The sequence below is a fragment of the Onychostoma macrolepis genome, chromosome 03 (genome assembly GCF_012432095.1).
Source record: "Onychostoma macrolepis isolate SWU-2019 chromosome 03, ASM1243209v1, whole genome shotgun sequence".
NCBI classification, from domain to species: Eukaryota; Metazoa; Chordata; class Actinopteri; order Cypriniformes; family Cyprinidae; genus Onychostoma; species Onychostoma macrolepis.
This window is the reverse complement of record NC_081157.1, coordinates 9,797,233-9,815,996: the sequence shown is the minus strand read 5'-3', so window position 1 is coordinate 9,815,996 and position 18,764 is coordinate 9,797,233. Positions and strand designations below refer to the sequence as shown.

Below are 18,764 nucleotides of genomic sequence, written 5' to 3'. Positions count from 1 at the left end.
AGTGGTTGCTAGGGCATAGGTATGAAGTTGTCATGTCAGTACTTATTGGCTGCTTGATAGGCCGAGTCAAAAGAGCCCTCCCCCAAGTCTCTGTGACCTCCTGATCCAAAGATATAATCTCACTAATTTTGTGCCAATGTTAAGTCTATGGGACTTTTTCGCCCAAATTTTTTCATCCATCAGACGAACATCGTACACTCAATTACTTATAAAACATATAGCACACCTTTATAACTGGGAGGTTACTAAGCGTATTGCTAACCGGTTGGTAGTTATCACACATCATTACTATGTAGATTTATAGAGTTATTCGTATGTTCTTAGTCTGATTTAACACTTAGCTAATCACTATTAGCATGTAGCTATTCACTGCTAGTATGTGTAGCAGGCATGAGGAAAGTCCTGTTTGCGATCACGAGTCAAAAGAGCAAAACCTGCATGTTTATATGACACTTTTATCCAAAGATATCCTTTTTGATCTGTTTTCAATGGAGGTCTATGGGGTGGTTGCTAGGGTGCTGTAAGTGGTTGCTAGGGTGTGGCTATGAAGGTCATAGGTCATTACTTATTGGTTACTTAAAAGAGGAGTCAAATGAGTGTGTGTGAGTTACAGAGACAGAGAGAGAAGGGGCTCTAAGGGCCTGCATGTGTGTGTGTGTGTGTGTAAGAAAGTGACAGTTGAGATTCAAATTCACGAACATTCCGCCAATGTAAGTCAAAGGGACTTTTTTGCCCGCTTTTTCGTCCGCTGTGCAAACATCATAGGGCCGATCGCTTAGAAAAGATATAGCCCACATCTCCTCAATGAGCCGGTCGATTTGACACCTCATTCATGGGTCTGTGACAAACGGTGCAGGAGGAGTAGCGAACCGAAGTTTTGTCCAGAAGAAGAATAAGAAGAAGAAGCAGAATAATAATAACTAGAATGTACATTTCCTGAAGAAAATGTGAGTGGTGCTTGCAGTGGCAAAACTCGGCACTAGGCTGTCAATATAGCCTTCAGTATGATTCTAGAGAGCCAACTCCCATGTCTGTATGATATTGTGGAGCTGAGATATGGCTTCTTTATGTTGCTATACGGTTGCTAGGGTTCTGTATGTGGTTGCTAGGGTGTCGCTGCACAGTCGCCATGGTGATACTTACAGACTGGTTTTCAGCCCAAACAAAGAGGCCAGCCCCATATCTATACCACTTTCTGGTGCTGAGAAATTGCATATTCATGTGTTTGTTCAGTTACTAAGGTACTCTAAATGGTTGCTATGGTGTGGCTATATAGTTTACGGGATGATATTTAAAGACTATTTTGACAGTCTGTATCAGCAGAGCCCAACCCAATGTTTCTACGATGTTTTGATGCTGACAAATTGTTTGTTAATGTTCTTTTACGGTTGCTAGGGTGCTTTAAGAGGTTGCTAGGGCATAGCTACGAAGTTATCATGTCAGTACTTATTGGCCGCTTGATAGGCCGAGTCAAAAGAGCCCTCCCCCAAGTCTCTGTGACCTCCTGATCCAAAGATATAATCTCACTAATTTTGTGCCAATGTTAAGTCAATGGGACTTTTTCGCCCAAATTTTTTCATCCACCAGATGAACATCGTACACTCAATTACTTATAAAACATATAGCACACCTCTATAACTGGGCGGTTACTATCGTGTTGCTAAGTGGTTGGTAGTTGTCACACATCATTACTATCTAGTTCTATAGAGTTATTTGTATGTTCTTAGTCTGATTTAACACTTAGCTAATCACTATTAGCATGTAGCTATTCACTGCTAGTATGTGTAGCAGGCATGAGGAAAGTCCTGTTTGCAATCACGAGTCAAAAGAGCAAAACCTGCATGTTTATATGACACTTTTATCCAAAGATATCCTTTTTGATCTGTTTTCAATGGAGGTCTATGGGGTGGTTGCTAGGGTGCTGTAAGTGGTTGCTAGGGTGTGGCTATGAAGGTCATAGGTCATTACTTATTGGTTTCTTAAAAGATGAGTCAAATGAGTGTGTGTGAGTTACAGAGAGAGAGAGAGAGAAGGGGTTCCTAAGGGCCTGCGTGTGTGTGTGTGAGAAAGTGACAGTTGAGATTCAAATTCACGAACATTCCGCCAATGTAAGTCAATGGGATTTTTTTGCCCGCTTTTTCGTCCGCTGTGTGAACATCGTAGGTCCGATCGCTTAGAAAAGATATAGCCCACATCTCCTCAATGAGCCGGTCGATTTGACGCCTCTTTCATGGGTCTGTGACAAACGGTGCAGGAGGAGTAGCGAACCGAAGTTTTGTCCAGAAGAAGAATAAGAAGAAGCAGAATAATAATAATAAGTATGCAAGAGAATAATAGTGATGCCTTGCCTTTGGCAAGCACCACTAATAAGTATGCAAGAGAATAATAGTGATGCCTTGCCTTTGGCAAGCACCACTAACTAGAATGTACATTTCCTGAAGAAAATGTGAGTGGTGCTTGCAGTGGCAAAACTCGGCACTGGGCAGATACTACAGTGTTCTGCGCGATAGTAGAGAGCCAACTCTCATGTCTGTATGATGTTCTGGAGCTGAGATATGGCTTATTTATGTTGCTATACGGTTGCTAGGGTTCTCTATGTGGTTGCTAGGGTGTAGCTGCACAGTCGCCATGGTGATACTTACAGACTGGTTTTTCAGCCCAATCAAAAGAGGCCACCCCTATGCCTATACGACGTTCTGGTGCTGAGAAATTGCTTATTCATGTGTTTGTATGGTTGCTAGGGTACTCTAAATGGTTGCTATGGTGTGGATATACAATTTAAAGACTATTTGACAGTCTGAATCAACAGAGCCCAACCCCATGTTTCTACAAGGTTTTGGTCCTGAATAATTGTTTTTTAATGTCCTTTTACAGTTTCTAGGGTGCTGTAAGTGGTTGCTAGGGCATAGCTATGAAGTTGTCATGTCTGCGCGATAGTAGAGAGCCAACTCTCATGTCTGTATGATGTTGTGGAGCTGAGATATGGCTTATTTATGTTGCTATACGGTTGCTAGGGTTCTCTATGTGGTTGCTAGGGTGTAGCTGCACAGTCGCCATGGTGATACTTACAGACTGGTTCTGCGCGATGGTAGAGAGTCAACTCTCATGTCTGTATGATGTTGTGGAGCTGAGATATGGCTTATTTATGTTGCTATTCGGTTGCTAGGGTTCTCTATGTGGTTGCTAGGGTGTAGCTGCACAGTCGCCATGGTGATACTTACAGACTGGTTTTTCAGCCCAATCAAAAGAGGCCACCCCTATGCCTATACGACGTTCTGGTGCTGAGAAATTGCTTATTCATGTGTTTGTATGGTTGCTAGGGTACTCTAAATGGTTGCTATGGTGTGGATATACAATTTATGGGATGATATTTAAAGACTATTTGACAGTCTGAATCAACAGAGCCCAACCCCATGTTTCTACAAGGTTTTGGTCCTGAATAATTGTTTTTTAATGTCCTTTTACAGTTTCTAGGGTGCTGTAAGTGGTTGCTAGGGCATAGCTATGAAGTTGTCATGTCAGTACTTATTGGCTGCTTGATAGACCGAGTCAAAAGAGCCCTCCCGCAAGTCTCTGTGACCTCCTGATCCAAAGATATAATCTCACTAATTTTGTGCCAATGTTAAGTCTATGGGACTTTTTCGCCCAAATGTTTTCGTCCACCAGATGAACATCGTACACTCAATTACTTATAAAAGATATAGCACACCTCTCCTCAATATGTTGCATGATTTGACACCTCATTCATGGGTCTACGACAAAAGGTGCAGGAGGAGTAGCGTGCCGAAGTTTTGTCTGGGCGAATAGTAATAACAATACTAGAATGTACATTTCCTGAAGAAAATGTGAGTGGTGCTTGCAGTGGCAAAACTCGGCACTGGGCAGGTACTACAGTGTTCTGCGCGATTGTAAAGAGCCAACTCCCATGTCTGTATGATGTTGTGGAGCTGAGATATGGCTTCTTTATGTTGCTATACGGTTGCTAGGGTTCTCTATGTGGTTGCTAGGGTGTAGCTGAACAGTCGCCATGGTGATACTTACAGACTGGTTTTTCAGCCCGAACAAAAGAGGCCACGCCGATATCTATACCACTTTCTGGTGCTGAGAAATTGCTCATTCATGAGTTTGTTCAGTTGTTAGCGTACTCTATATGGTTGCTAGGGTGTGCTTATACATTTTATGGGATGATATTTAAAGATTATTTGCCAATCTGAGTCAAAAAAGCCCAACCCCATGTTTCTACAATATTGTGGTGCTGAGAAATGGCTTGTTAATATTGTTATACAGTTGCTAGGGTGCTTAAAGTAGTTGCTAGGGCGTGGCTATGAAGTTGTTATGTCACTAGCTATTGGCTGCTTGATAGGCCAAGTCAAATGAGCCCACCTCCAAGCCTATGTGACTTCCTGATCCAAAGATATGATCTCACAAATGTTATACCAATGTTAAGCCTATTGGATTTTTTTACCCAAATCTTTCGTATTCTGTACGATCATCGTACGCCCGATCACTTAGAAAAGATATAGCACACCTCTCGTCAATGAGCCGGTCGATTTGGCACCTCATTCATGGGTCTACGACAAACTTTGTAGGAGGAGTAGCGCGCCAAAGTTTTGTCAGGGCGAATAGTAATAACAATACTAGAATGTACATTTCCTGAAGAAAATGTGAGTGGTGCTTGCAGTGGCAAAACTCGGCACTAGGCTGTCAATATAGCCTTCAGTATGATTCTAGAGAGCCAACTCCCATGTCTGTATGATATTGTGGAGCTGAGATATGGCTTCTTTATGTTGCTATACGGTTGCTAGGGTTCTGTATGTGGTTGCTAGGGTGTCGCTGCACAGTTGCCATGGTGATACTTACAGACTGGTTTTCAGCCCAAACAAAGAGGCCAGCCCCATATCTATACCACTTTCTGGTGCTGAGAAATTGCATATTCATGTGTTTGTTCAGTTACTAAGGTACTCTAAATGGTTGCTATGGTGTGGCTATATAGTTTACGGGATGATATTTAAAGACTATTTTGACAGTCTGTATCAGCAGAGCCCAACCCAATGTTTCTACGATGTTTTGATGCTGACAAATTGTTTGTTAATGTTCTTTACGGTTGCTAGGGTGCTTTAAGAGGTTGCTAGGGCATAGCTACGAAGTTATCATGTCAGTACTTATTGGCGCTTGATAGGCCGAGTCAAAAGAGCCCTCCCCAAGTCTCTGTGACCTCTTGATCCAAAGATATAATCTCACTAATTTTGTGCCAATGTTAAGTCAATGGGACTTTTTCGCCCAAATTTTTCATCCACCAGATGAACATCGTACACTCAATTACTTATAAAACATATAGCACACCTCTATAACTGGGCGGTTACTATCGTGTTGCTAAGTGGTTGGTAGTTGTCACACATCATTACTATCTAGTTCTATAGAGTTATTTGTATGTTCTTAGCCTGATTTAACACTTAGCTAATCACTATTAGCATGTAGCTATTCACTGCTAGTATGTGTAGCAGGCATGAGGAAAGTCCTGTTTGCAATCACGAGTCAAAAGAGCAAAACCTGCATGTTTATATGACACTTTTATCCAAAGATATCCTTTTGATCTGTTTTCAATGGAGGTCTATGGGGTGGTTGCTAGGGTGCTGTAAGTGGTTGCTAGGGTGTGGCTATGAAGGTCATAGGTCATTACTTATTGGTTTCTTAAAAGATGAGTCAAATGAGTGTGTGTGAGTTACAGAGAGAGAGAGAGAAGGGGTTCCTAAGGGCCTGCGTGTGTGTGTGAGAAAGTGACAGTTGAGATTCAAATTCACGAACATTCCGCCAATGTAAGTCAATGGGATTTTTGCCCGCTTTTTCGTCCGCTGTGTGAACATCGTAGGTCCGATCGCTTAGAAAAGATATAGCCCACATCTCCTCAATGAGCGGTCGATTTGACGCCTCTTTCATGGGTCTGTGACAAACGGTGCAGGAGGAGTAGCGAACCGAAGTTTTGTCCAGAAGAAGAATAAGAAGAAGCAGAATAATAACTAGATAGAAAAGTTTGTCGAGACAAACTTTAAGTTGGCTTGAGAAAGACGGACCAGAAAGTTTGAAAAGTTTAAAAAAAGTTTAAGAAGTTTAAAAAGTTTAAGAAGTTTAAAAAGTTTAAGTTTGAAAAATGTTAAAAGTTTTAAGTTTGATGGGTTTCAGTCTGAAATAGTTTGAAGTTGAAAGTAGTTTTAAAAGCTTAAAGTTTGATACATAGATAGATAGAAGGACCTCAGAGTGGTTGCTATGATGGTTGCTAGGCTAACTTTGGTGGTTACTAAGGTGTTGCTATGCGGTTGCTAAGGTACCAAGTGTGGTTGCTAAGGTGTTGCTATGCTGTTGCTAAGGCTCCTGGGGCAGTTGCTAAGGTATTGCTATGCGGTTGCTAGGGTACTTCGGGTGGTTGCTAGGGTGTTGCTAGACGGTTGCTAGGGTACCCGGGGTGGTTACTAGGTGGTTGCTAAGGTACCCGGGGTGGTTGCTAGGGTGTTGCTATGCGGTTGCTAGGGTACCTGGAGTGGTTGCTAAGGTGTTACTAGAATGTTATTAGCATGATTAGCAAGTGACTAGCATGTCGCTAGCATGTTTCTAGCATGATTAACAAGTTCTTAGCATGTTTCTAGCATGATTAACATTGTTGCTAGCATTATTAGCATGTCGCTAGCATGTTTCTAGCATGATTAGCATGCGACTAGCATGTTGCTAGCATTATTAGCAAGTTACTAGCATGTCGCTAGCATGTTTCTAGCATGAATAACATGCCACTAGCATGTTGCTAGCATGATTAACATGTTACTAGCATGTCGCTAGCATGTTTCTAGCATGATTAACAAGTTCTTAGCATGTTTCTAGCATGATTAGCATGTTACTAGCATGTTTGTAGCATGATTAGCATGTTACTAGCATGTTGCTAGCATTATTAGCAAGTTACTAGCATGTTGTTATCATGATTAGCAAGTGACTAGCATGTCGCTAGCATGTTTCTAGCATGATTAGCATGTTACTAGCATGTTGCTAGCATGATTAACAAGTGACTAGCATGTCGCTAACATGTTTCTAGCATGATTAACATGTTTCTAGCATGATTAGCATGTTACTAGCATGTTGCTAGCATTATTAGCATGTCGCTAGCATGTTTCTAGCATGATTAGCATGCGACTAGCATGTTGCTAGCATTATTAGCAAGTTACTAGCATGTCGCTAGCATGTTTCTAGCATGAATAACATGCCACTAGCATGTTGCTAGCATGACTAGCAAGTGACTAGCATGACGCTAGAATTTTTCTACCATGATTAGCATGTTACTAGCATGTCGCTAACATGTTTCTAGCATGATTAACATGTTACTAGCATGTTGCTAGCATTATTAGCAAGTTACTAGCATGTTGTTATCATGATTAGCAAGTGACTAGCAAGTCGCTAGCATGTTTCTAGCATGATTAGCATGTTACTAGCATGTTGCTAGCATGATTAACAAGTGACTAGCATGTCGCTAACATGTTTCTAGCATGATTAACATGTTTCTAGCATGATTAGCATGTTACTAGCATGTTGCTAGCATGATTAGCATGTTACTAGCATGTTGCTAGCATGATTAGCATGCGACTAGCATGTTGCTAGCATTATTAGCAAGTTACTAGCATGTCGCTAGCATGTTTCTAGCATGAATAACATGCCACTAGCATGTTGCTAGCATGACTAACAAGTGACTAGCATGACGCTAGAATTTTTCTACCATGATTAGCATGTTACTAGCATGTTGTTATCATGATTAGCAAGTGACTAGCATGTTGCTAGCATGATTAACAAGTTCTTAGCATGTTTCTAGCATGATTAGCATGTTACTAGCATGTTGCTAGCATGATTAGCAAGTGACTAGCATGTCGCTAACATGTTTCTAGCATGATTAACATGTTACTAGCATGTTTGTAGCATGATTAGCAAGTGACTAGCCAGTCATTAGCATGATTAGCATTTCGCTAGGATAGATAGAGAGAGATAGATGAGTTTGAATGGGTTAGAAATAGTACATAGAAGGGAAGTCTGATTGAGTCTAATGGGCTTCAGTGTGTTTAGATTTAAATTTTGACAGTTGGAGCTGGCAAGGTCTTGGCTCATCTGAACATTTCGTCAATGTAAGTCTATGGGATTTTTATGATTTTTAATCTTAATTTTTATGAAAACCGTAAGTCGGATCAGTTAGAAAAGATATAGCAACTCGAGTCAGACCAGTCTGAAGATCTGGGCTGAGTTTGAAGTTTGTAGAGTTAAAGCTCTAGGAGGAGTAGCAGTCAGAAATTTTAGTCTCAGAAAAAGAATAATAATAATAAGTTTAAGACGGATTTCAGTAAGTTGGCTTTCTCAAGCCAACTTAATAATAAGTATGCAAGAGAACAATAGTGATGCCTTGCCTTTGGCAAGCACCACTAATAAGTATGCAAGAGAACAATAGTGATGCCTTGCCTTTGGCAAGCACCACTAATAATAAGTATGCAAGATAACAATAGTGATGCCTTGCCTTTGGCAAGCACCACTAATAATAATAATAAGAATTTGGCCAAAATCTCACGATATAAAAGACGCCGCTATGTACAGGTGTAAGGTCTGTTTTGGGTTCTGTTTCATGTTCTTGTTTTCCATGTCTTTTATTTTGAAGTTTCGTCACGGTTCCTGTTTGTGTCATGCTTCCCCTTCCCTCATGTCTTCATGCTATTGGTTCCCTTGTTCATTGTGTCATGTTTTGATTGGTTGTCATAAGTCATGTGTCTTGTCCCCATTGGTTTGTTCATGTCATGTGACCCTCATTGTTTGTTATAAGTAGTCATGTCATTGCCTTGTTCCCTGTCGTGTATTGAATGTATTTAACCTGCTGTCGGTGAGTGTTTTAGTCAAGTCAAGTCAAGTCTAGTCTGTTCATGACGAGTCTTCGTGTGTTTGTACTTTGGATATCACCTTTGTAAATAAATCTGCACTTGGATTCACTACGCTCTCGCCTCAGTGGGCTTTCTTTACAGAAGGATATTTAAAATGTACAAAAGTGTATTGGCTACAACTAGACAGCAAATGCTAAGATTCTTCATTAGCCTTTATAGACAGCGTTTCTTGAGTAAAGGAAACGCTGTACTTATTCAAACATCAGTTCTTTATTTACCCTTGCATTGCAAAGAAGTAGACGTCTGTCTTCAAACTGCATGTCGCGGCACTTATTCTGAATGGAGGCAGGGTGGAGTTATGAGGTTTGACTGACAATTTGAGAATCCAATGGTGTTAGGAGGTTTAGTCACATGCTCTTTTGACTGCTTTTCATTGGTTAAATACAGAGGTGGACAAAGTACACAACTTCCTTACTTGAGTGAAAGTACAGATACCACTGGTCAAATACTACTCCACTACAAGTGAAAGTTGTAAAGATAGATTTTTACTTAAGTAAAAGTACGGAAGTACATGTTTTTAAAAATACTTGAGTATCAAAAGTAAAAAGTAAATGCATTGTTTATTGTCGCATTGTTGTATACTTACAATACCTTATGCTACTAAGGCAACCTACTGAATACACTGATTAGCTTGTATTATCTTTGGAATTAAGAGCTTTTATGTTACAAAACCTATTGAAATGGAACAACTGAATGAATATAATCATCATTTTTTTTTATTTTATTTAACACTCCTTTTAACTACAACTACATTGTAACTTTTAAACAAGTATTAAAATGAGTTCAAAGTTCTTTTTCAAAGAGATATTGAAGACTATGATATGGTTCATTTTAGGCAAGCAAAGCAAACACTGAAAAGAAAACAAATCTTTAGTCTCTTCAGAAAACTGGATCATATTCTCTCAGTATGGCCATGGGTGTGCAGGTTGCACCAAAGAATCGTATTTTTCAATTTTGCCATCAACTGATCAGTGTTCATAAAATGCTCAGAAATCAGTGAACTTCACAGCATGTGGCTAGGGTTGGGCATTGTTTGAATTTTATCCATTCTGATTCTGCTTATTGATTTAAATTCTTATTGATTCCTAGTTTAGATTCTAAAGTTTTCATTTAGCCTACTTTTTGATCATTTGTTTGCAAAAAATATATGTATTTATGTGCAGTGTTTTGACAATAAAATAATGTTCAGATTTATATACTTCCCTGACCAGTTTTTACTGGTCAGGGAAGTATATAAATTAAACAAAAATTAAACTATAGTTACAATGAAACTATGGTAAATTTATGGTTACTGAAGTTTTACTACAAATAGCATAAGTATGGTTACTATAGTGAGATAATGGTAAATTTGTGGATCCTGTGATTTTACTGCAAATACCATAGTTGTGGTTACTATAGTAAAAACATGGTTAATTTTCCAAAGGGCTTTAAAGAGTTAAAACATACCTTTTTAGAGCGCTTTTAGCTATGCAGTAGCGCGGACATTTACAATAGTTTAGTGGAGAAGATCCCGAGGTTGCCAGATTTGTGTAAAAAACTGCAGGCTTAGAAATACTGTAAGACTTGGCAACACAGGAAGGTCCTGGCAGATCGGAGGCCGGATTTTCGAAGAAAAAGGGTTCAGTGAATCTGAAAATGCACACGCTGTAAAAACTGCTGTATATAACGACTTTCTACTTTGGGACCTTTATATAAATGTAGTTGAGTAAAAAGTACGATATTTGTCTTTCAAATGTAGTGAAGTTAAAGTCGCAAGTTTCCAGAAAAAATAATACTCAAGTAAAGTACAGATACTCAAAAAGTGTACTTAAGTACAATACTCAAGTAAATTTACTTCATTACTGTCCACCTCTGGTTAAATATTTGTAAAACCCAATGATTTAAAGTAATAATAATGAAATATAATAATGATCATTTTCCATGGCACACCCAACAACCTGTCATATAAGTAGGCGAATTGGAATAAATATGCGCAGTGGTTCTCAACTAAGATCCTTGAGTATTCCAGCTGTATATTGTCTGAATGTCTTTTTATTTTCCGTGTCTCTCTTCATTTTTTTTTTTTTAAATCTCATGTTAATGTTTTAACAGAGTCTGAGTTGTTTTTGGCTGACATTCACACACTGATTGAGTGGCTAAAGAACAACAGTCAAGTTGAGGAGTTCATGAAACGTACAGCACCTCATCGGGCTGCATGGATTCGATCTTCTGGAACAAAAACTATGGAGGAAATCAATAGAGAATATCCAAAACTTCATGACTTTCCTGGAATGGTGAGTATAATGATGTGCAGTATACAGAATTTTCTGAAGGGTTGTCTTTGCCTCTAGCAGAAATCCTACATTAATTTAACTAAAATGCTTCAGCTTATTCACTCTTTCGTTGCAGTCTACCATATATTAATAACGACTTAATGTTTTAGATATCGCAGGACTTTAGAGTTGTATTCCCTGACCTTTATGAATTCTGGGCTCCTGTCATCACTGACCGAATTTTACTCTTTGCAAAGAAAGAACCCAAGGCTTCAGATGTCCTTCCAGAAAACCTGAAAACACTGGCAATAGGTAGGACATAGGGTCATATTTGATTTCATACAGACTTCAGTGGCTTTTTTTTTTTCCGTAAAACTGGTTTAGTCTTTCTCATAGTGTAAATGAAAGTAAGCAAAGGTTGCGTATGGTTCTTTGAGCGCTAATTTACTAGTTTGATGTAACTGATGCTTGAAATGTTGTTATAGTGTTGAAGATGAAGACAGTATTGCGTTTGTAGTTAGTGAATCATGTCAGTAGTTAATGTGATTCTCTAAACCTGTGATTTCTCGGCTTTTGTAGATCCAGTAAAAATCACCAAAATACCAGCTTATTCAAACACACTGAGACAACAAACACGACGAAGCTGTGGCTGAAGCACAAGAGCAACAAGAGGACACAAACAACAAACATACATTTCAAAATAAAACACAGGGGACAACAGCACAATGAAAGTGACAAACATGCAAAAACAAACCCCCAAAAACATTCAAATCAGAATAAGAGGTGGGAAAAAGGTCAAAGGTTCAAAGGTCAGTCTGAAACATTATACGGTCTTCACAAATCCTTTCGCTTTCACAAAAGTTCTAAAGTTAAACTTCACTAAGAACCAAATGAGAATCTAAATATCTGCTGAGTAATAAATATGAGCTGCAAACATAAAAGATGTTTAAATATTAACAGGGCTGTAAATGTTCTCAAGCACAGAGTCCATTCCAGCATAAATATACCATCTTTGCATAACCTTCCACTAACATACAGTATCTGCTCAACAAATCTGAGTGGATTTGTTCTGCTGGGTTTCTGTTGATTATGAATTCCTAAGCTTGAGATTCATGTAAAAAAATATATATATATTTGGTTCTTCATAAAATTAGAAGAATTAAACTATGTGAGGTTTTATAGATTCTGTCACATGCAGTGTGTATGTGACACAAAGACTTTGACTTGCTACCCATCCTCAAAGTTATATGATCGAGATAAAGTCCAGTACAGTTGTACTTTAGCACAACAAATTACACTCAGAAGATCGTTTTCTCTGCATAACATTACTAGAAGGATTGCGTACCTGGAAAATATTTCTCAAAGAAAAGGAAAAATTGCTTGTTAATATCTTCTGCATGAATTCTACAGAGATCACATAGATGTTGAGCCGATGGGTGCCCTGTTATCAGCCATAATGTGAGTATTTTTGACCACACTGTTGTTTGTTGAAGGAGAATGGTTCAAAATATCACTATAAAGGCAAATATATAATACACAATACAGACTTAACAGCACTCACGTAAGCAGCAGCGACTATCAGTTTTTCTGTAAAACTTCACAGAAAGTTTAGGCTACTTCCTTAAGTAGTGTGCACTATTACTCAAAAGACTGATTTCTGTTTCTTTTGAAAAGATTATAATATATTTGTGGTTCTTTAATCAGAGTATATACAGTAATCACTGAGTTAAATTCAATACCTTTTTACCTATATATTGATTGTAAGATAGCACAGCTAAACAGTCTTAGTTTGTGATAACTTCTTATCAATGCAACATAACTCAGGAGGGTGGGAACGAAGCAAAAGAAAAATTAATTGAGTGACTATCCAAATGCAAGGTTAATAGAAAGAGAAAACAGAAACAAGAATTAGACCCAGGGCTTTTATGGGGTCCTAAGCAGAATTTTATTTGGGGGGCCCTCAGTGCCGCCAATACGTGTGATTATTATCAATGCTTGATTATTCACACACTATAACTCAAACACAACCGTTATCAGTTTTATTTGTTGTAGCTGTGTTGCTTACAACATACCGATGTTTTTACCCTTCTACGATTTTTAATTGTAACAGTAGCAAACCCACAACAGTGGACAGGTGTTAATTAACTTTAACAGTCAAAGTCTTACAGTACTGAGTGGCATACTTAATAGTAGCTAAATAAACCAGCAGACAATGCATTTACAGAACAGAATGTTATTTTAACAACAAATTATCATACACAGCAGCAAGCCATCTGTACATAAATAACAACAGCTCTTAATCTATAACTAGCTAATTGAGGCATAATGATATTGGAATATAATAGCAAAGACCCTAAAGGTAGACTAAGGTAAATAATGTTAAGCTGTTGTCAGTACCACGTTCATGAAAGAATTGTTTTATTACAAAAATATATCCTAGGAAAGCTTTTACACAGAAGACAAAAACTTTCATCTAAAACTAGCGAAGTAATATGTTATATTATATATCAGGTTATATATCAGAGAAAGCCCTCAGCCATAGTTTATTATCCTCCAACCATTTGCACGAAAACTTGCATTTCCCCATTAGTTAACGATGTTGTTTAACAACGGGCGTAAAGGAACCTGCGCTGTCACGCAGCAGTCAGTCAGTGAGCGCAGTAACAATAACGTCAAATCTAGCGGGATTTCATACATAAACTACACAGAATCCCACTATTCACCTATGCAGTGATTCAATTCAGGAAAACTTTAGCATTCAACCTTTCGACAAATAATGAAAAGAATAATGAAATAATGAAAAGATTATTTTAATATCTTGGAAAATGGCATTTAAGACTTTTTAATACTTTTTAAAGGGCCTTAATTTTCTCTAAAAAGATTGATAAACTTTTAATACTTTTTAAGACCCCGCGGACCCCCTGTTAATGGTGGAAACACAAAAACATATTTTTGAAAAAGAATAAGTTGGAATAAAAATACAAACAAGTATTGTTATTTGATCAAGAACCTCAGAATTGTTTTGATATATATATATTATGTGAAAGTATAATAAATTTAAACAGATAATTTATTCATTTGTATTTTCTTAATCACAGCAACAATGGCGTCATCCACACATCGCCGCCGACGCAACAGCAAGGATGAACCTCCTGATATGCTGTAAGAGAGTTCTTATGCATTATACTCACTTCATTCAGTGGACCAGAATAACTGGTTGCTTAAACAAAAATTTGATTATTTTATTAGCATATAGAATCAAAATAAACTAATGAAACACAGTTCCATCAACATATAATAAGTACCATATATGCTAATTCATTTAAAAAATGCATTACAAATTGTACAATATAGATTAATAAATTCTTAATTTTTATGCTCTCTTCAGATCTGATGTTATTGGTCTCCAAGAGGAATTCATTGCACTCTATGAGAGACATTACCATGAGCTCCAGGAGTGCATACAGGCGCTGAATCATCTCATTAATACATTTGAAAAAGATTTGAGACGGTGTACTGCAGTCACTATTGGTGGAGGAATAGTGGGAATAGCTGGAGGGGTCACCACCATTGCAGGATTAGCTTTAGCTCCATTTACTCTGGGGGCTTCTGTTGCTGTCGCAGGCGTAGGGTCAATAATGGCCTTCGGTGGTGGAGTTGGTAGTGGACTCGTAAACTTCATGAAAATGCACCAGCAGAAGAAATTAATACAAAACGTCAAAAATGGACTTGAAGAATTTCAGAACAAAATCAAACCTATGACTGATATTCTGAATGTCATTTGTGAACATTATAATGAAATACTGAGACACCTTAATAAACCAGAGGATGATATCAGGGGTTTTATTAAATGTGCTGCTGGTGCCAGTGAAATATTATGCTTCATGCGGATAGATGACATTGGTGAAGTGGCTGCACAGGCGTCTAAAACTGTGCGTCTGACTACAACCCTTACAGGAGTTTTTGCTGGGATTAGCCTTGTGTTCGACATTCTCTCAGTTATTGAAGATAACAAGACACTTGATGATCTGAACAAACTATCAGGAAATCACCAAATAAGTGAAAGTGAGATGGAGTCAAAAGCTGGGAAATTCATTGTTGAAATGAGGAAAGTCATTCATCAGCAACAGAACTTCATGGATGAGCTTAAGAAAACAAAAGACAAATTTGCAAGAAGACTGGCTCTAATTAGGGCCTGAGCACCGCGGTGCAAGGCCCATCTTGGAATTGCTCAGTTTATTTTTTTTTCTTCTTCTTCTTCTTCTTCTCCAAAATGAATCACATTTTTGAGGGCCTAAACATGCTCAAAAACTCATGAAACCTTGCACACATGCCAGAAGTTCACTTTCAATGAAGTGCCCCTCCCGCTACGTTTCACGTACATGTACTGTTACGTCACGTATTGTTCTCTTGCTTCACTATCTTGTCTCACAGGTTCTGTGATTTTGGATGATGTTCCTGTCAGTTATTGAGTCTATGTGCCACCTTGAGGACCAATCAGACCTTAGTGGGTGCATATAAAGGCCGGATATGACAAAAGCGTTTGCTTTTCCTTTGTTTGCTCTCTGATTCCGAGTTATTGTTTGCTTTCTGAATCTGAGTTATTGTGTGTTAAGAGTTTTCTCTTGTGGAACTTTACTTTTCATATGCTGTTTTACTTAGTTTATGTCATGATTCAGCTCTCGGCTTACCCGAGTTTACTCAAGTCCTTCCTCGACAAACAGTGATGGGACCAATTCAGCATGTCATGTGACTTACAGCACGTAGTGTAAAGTTGTTTAAGCACACTAGATTATAAGCAGTGTCAACTTATGTATTTATGTTTATTAGTCAGTGTAGTTAGTGGCGTTCTACGCTGAACATGTAATTTTTCTTGGTTTCTTTTGTTTAGCTTAGATTTTGATTGGTGCTAGTTAGTGTTTGTGTTTATGTTTTATTGATTTCTTTTCTTTAGCACCGCTCTTGTCCCTCACTTTATTGTCTTTAATCCTTTACGTTTGTGTATAATTTGTAAATATAATTTTTTTTTTTGAAGGTATATTTTGGTTCACTGTTTATTGTATTATTGGGTGTTTTGTTATATTGGATTGTTTTTCTGTCTTTTAATTTTGTCTTTTAACTTTTGAGGTCTGGTACAAATTATGACATACAAAAATAAATAGGCTACAGGCTCATATGGATTACTCATTAAAAGATTGCGATCTCGATTCAAACACACTCAATCTTATTGCTATGTCGATGAGACCATGTCTATTAAACCATTGAAATCACATCGGAATATTTAAACCTGCTTTTGCGCAGCCGCTGATCCAGAGAGAGCAGCGCTCATCATAAACTTTATGTTTGAAACAGCTTTACAAACAGTCTACACATGAGGCTACATTTCTGTGTTGCAAACTTTAAATAATAATGAAAGTATTGGGATAAAAGTTTATAGTCCGGATATAGACTCTGATGTTGCAGCAGCCGCGTTCAAAATGAGAAACTGACTGTTGGAACTGATGTTACGCTTCAAATGATTGTAATGGGCAGAGCTAGGGAGGGGCTAGCAGGTGCTCCAGCACCCCTAAAAAGACCAAAGCACCCCCATAGTTTAAGAAAGATTAAATAATACAAAAAAAATGTGTCTACTTACACATGCAATGAAATACTACGTGACGTGATTTGCAGTCGCACATTTCGTAATGTCACAGCATTTTATTTAAAAAATGGATTCCTTGTGCCAAGTAGGCTAGGCCAGCCCCCGACTATGGATTTTCTAGTAAACTAGTTGAATGTTTATATTAAACAGATTAATATAATAACCTACTAAACCATCTTCTAATAAGCATTTAGCTACATTCCGTGCTCAAGCGTGCGCATAAAGCTTGCTGCAAAGCACCAGCAAAAGTAATAATTATGAATGCATCGGGGAAAAAGAAGACATTTTAATTATTTATTACTAAACTAGTGCTTTCTCAGTTAGTGTCGGCTGCAAACGCCGGTGTTGTGCACAATTCTGACCCCCTGCCAAATTATTACCCCCCTAGTATTGGTAGGTTTAGGGTTAGGTGTGGGGGAGGGTTTAGGGTTAGGTGTGGGGGAGGGTTTAGGATTAGGCAATCAGATAGCGATTTCAACGAGAGGGGTAATAATTTGGCAGGGGGTCGAAAATGGGCACAACAATATTTACTATTGCCCAGCTCCCCGTCATTGATCTAGCACCCCCTGAGCACCAGCGTTTAAAATTCTGTGGCGCTGCCCCGATTATAAATGTTACATTATGCCAGAAGGTAGCGAACAGTGACTGTTAAAATGTATCTAATGTATAATTCATTCAATCAAGAGATTAATTCGAAAACGAAACAAGTTCATATATTTAAAATAATTTTTACAATATTTTTATTTTAATTGGCTCATTTATAACATTTTACACATTTTAAATAAAACATTTTGTAAGAAACCTAAGTGAATTAGCCTTCATATTATTTTGTATTTGTCTAATGTTTTGCTTCTGAATCTTGGGAGAACCATGATCTCTATTCTAAAAATTGATGATCCAGAGTCTTAACAAATAGGCTAATATCTGGCATCTAATACTGTTTTCTAATATTAAAATGTAGACTTGGATGTAAAATGGCTCTTTGTAGCCATCTCTGTGTTGAAACCTGCAATTGCAGTTATTTGCCGAATTATCTTCATTACATTATAACAGTCTCAGGTTTAACCAAGCCCAAAAGCTGCTATACATATACAAAGTCTTGTACAGATCTTCCAGGTTGCTGTGAACTTGGGTATTGATTACAACAGGCATATGGATTAAGACTGACAACTGTGTTGGATTTTTTGATAAGGAAATCAGATAAGACTTTATTCACTCTCTTACTCTTCATTCATCATCGATGGACAGTGACCTAATTTGGATTCTACCTTTACGTGTTTTTTTGTTTGTTTTGATTTGGTGTAAGTGTCCTGAAAAGGTGGAAATGATTTGAGATGTTGTGCTTAAAATTTTCTTATTGAATATTAAAGATGATTTTTGCATTCAGTAAATGACTCTGATTGATTTATGCCTCGTGATTTATACCTTTTATAAATAAGGTGACGGGCAAATGATGAGATAAAGATCTTGGTGAACAAAAGGAAATTATAAACTTCCTCCACAGTCTCCATATCAAGCACCATAGTCTTGCAGAGAACAAAAAGTATTTTTTCAGTTGAGCATAAAACACAAGTATCTCAACAAGGGCTCGGAAATTTGGCACATGGCAACAAAATCTTTTTTCAGTTGAGCATAAAACAGAAGTTTCTCAATAAAGACAAGTTTGAGCACACGGGCAAGGCCACGTTTCAGCCACTGTAGGTTGTACTCTTCTTCTTCTTCATCTTCCTTGATGTTTAATGGCGGTTGACATCCAAATTCAATGGTGCATTACCGCCACCTACTGTACTGGAGTGTGAACCGGAGCTAGACTATCCCTGCATCCCAATGTGCCTACTTGTACTACATCCTAAAAGTATATGCTTTTTTCGCAAAGAAAAAGTAGATACTTTTGAGTGTGTAGCAGAAAAGTATGCACGT

General features: G+C 38.0%; 1 protein-coding gene across 5 annotated transcripts; it reads left to right on the top strand.

The window, feature by feature from the left end:
* The first annotated feature begins 10,884 nt into the window (after nucleotides 1–10,884).
* On the top strand, nucleotides 10,885–18,258 carry LOC131537585 (apolipoprotein L3-like). Of its 5 annotated transcripts, none has more exons than XM_058771157.1 (6): nucleotides 10,885–11,224; nucleotides 11,465–11,515; nucleotides 11,783–12,012; nucleotides 12,536–12,661; nucleotides 14,302–14,365; nucleotides 14,592–18,258. In XM_058771157.1, exons 5-6 carry the CDS (start codon nucleotides 14,307–14,309, stop codon nucleotides 15,400–15,402), a joined length of 870 nt encoding a protein of 289 aa, XP_058627140.1. In that variant the 5' UTR covers nucleotides 10,885–11,224; nucleotides 11,465–11,515; nucleotides 11,783–12,012; nucleotides 12,536–12,661; nucleotides 14,302–14,306; the 3' UTR covers nucleotides 15,403–18,258. The 5 variants fall into 5 exon arrangements, with proteins under 5 accessions (XP_058627140.1, XP_058627138.1, XP_058627137.1 ...); XM_058771155.1 differs by having other exon boundaries at nucleotides 11,461–11,515; XM_058771154.1 differs by having other exon boundaries at nucleotides 11,374–11,515; nucleotides 12,614–12,661.
* Nucleotides 18,259–18,764: the final 506 nt, after the last annotated feature.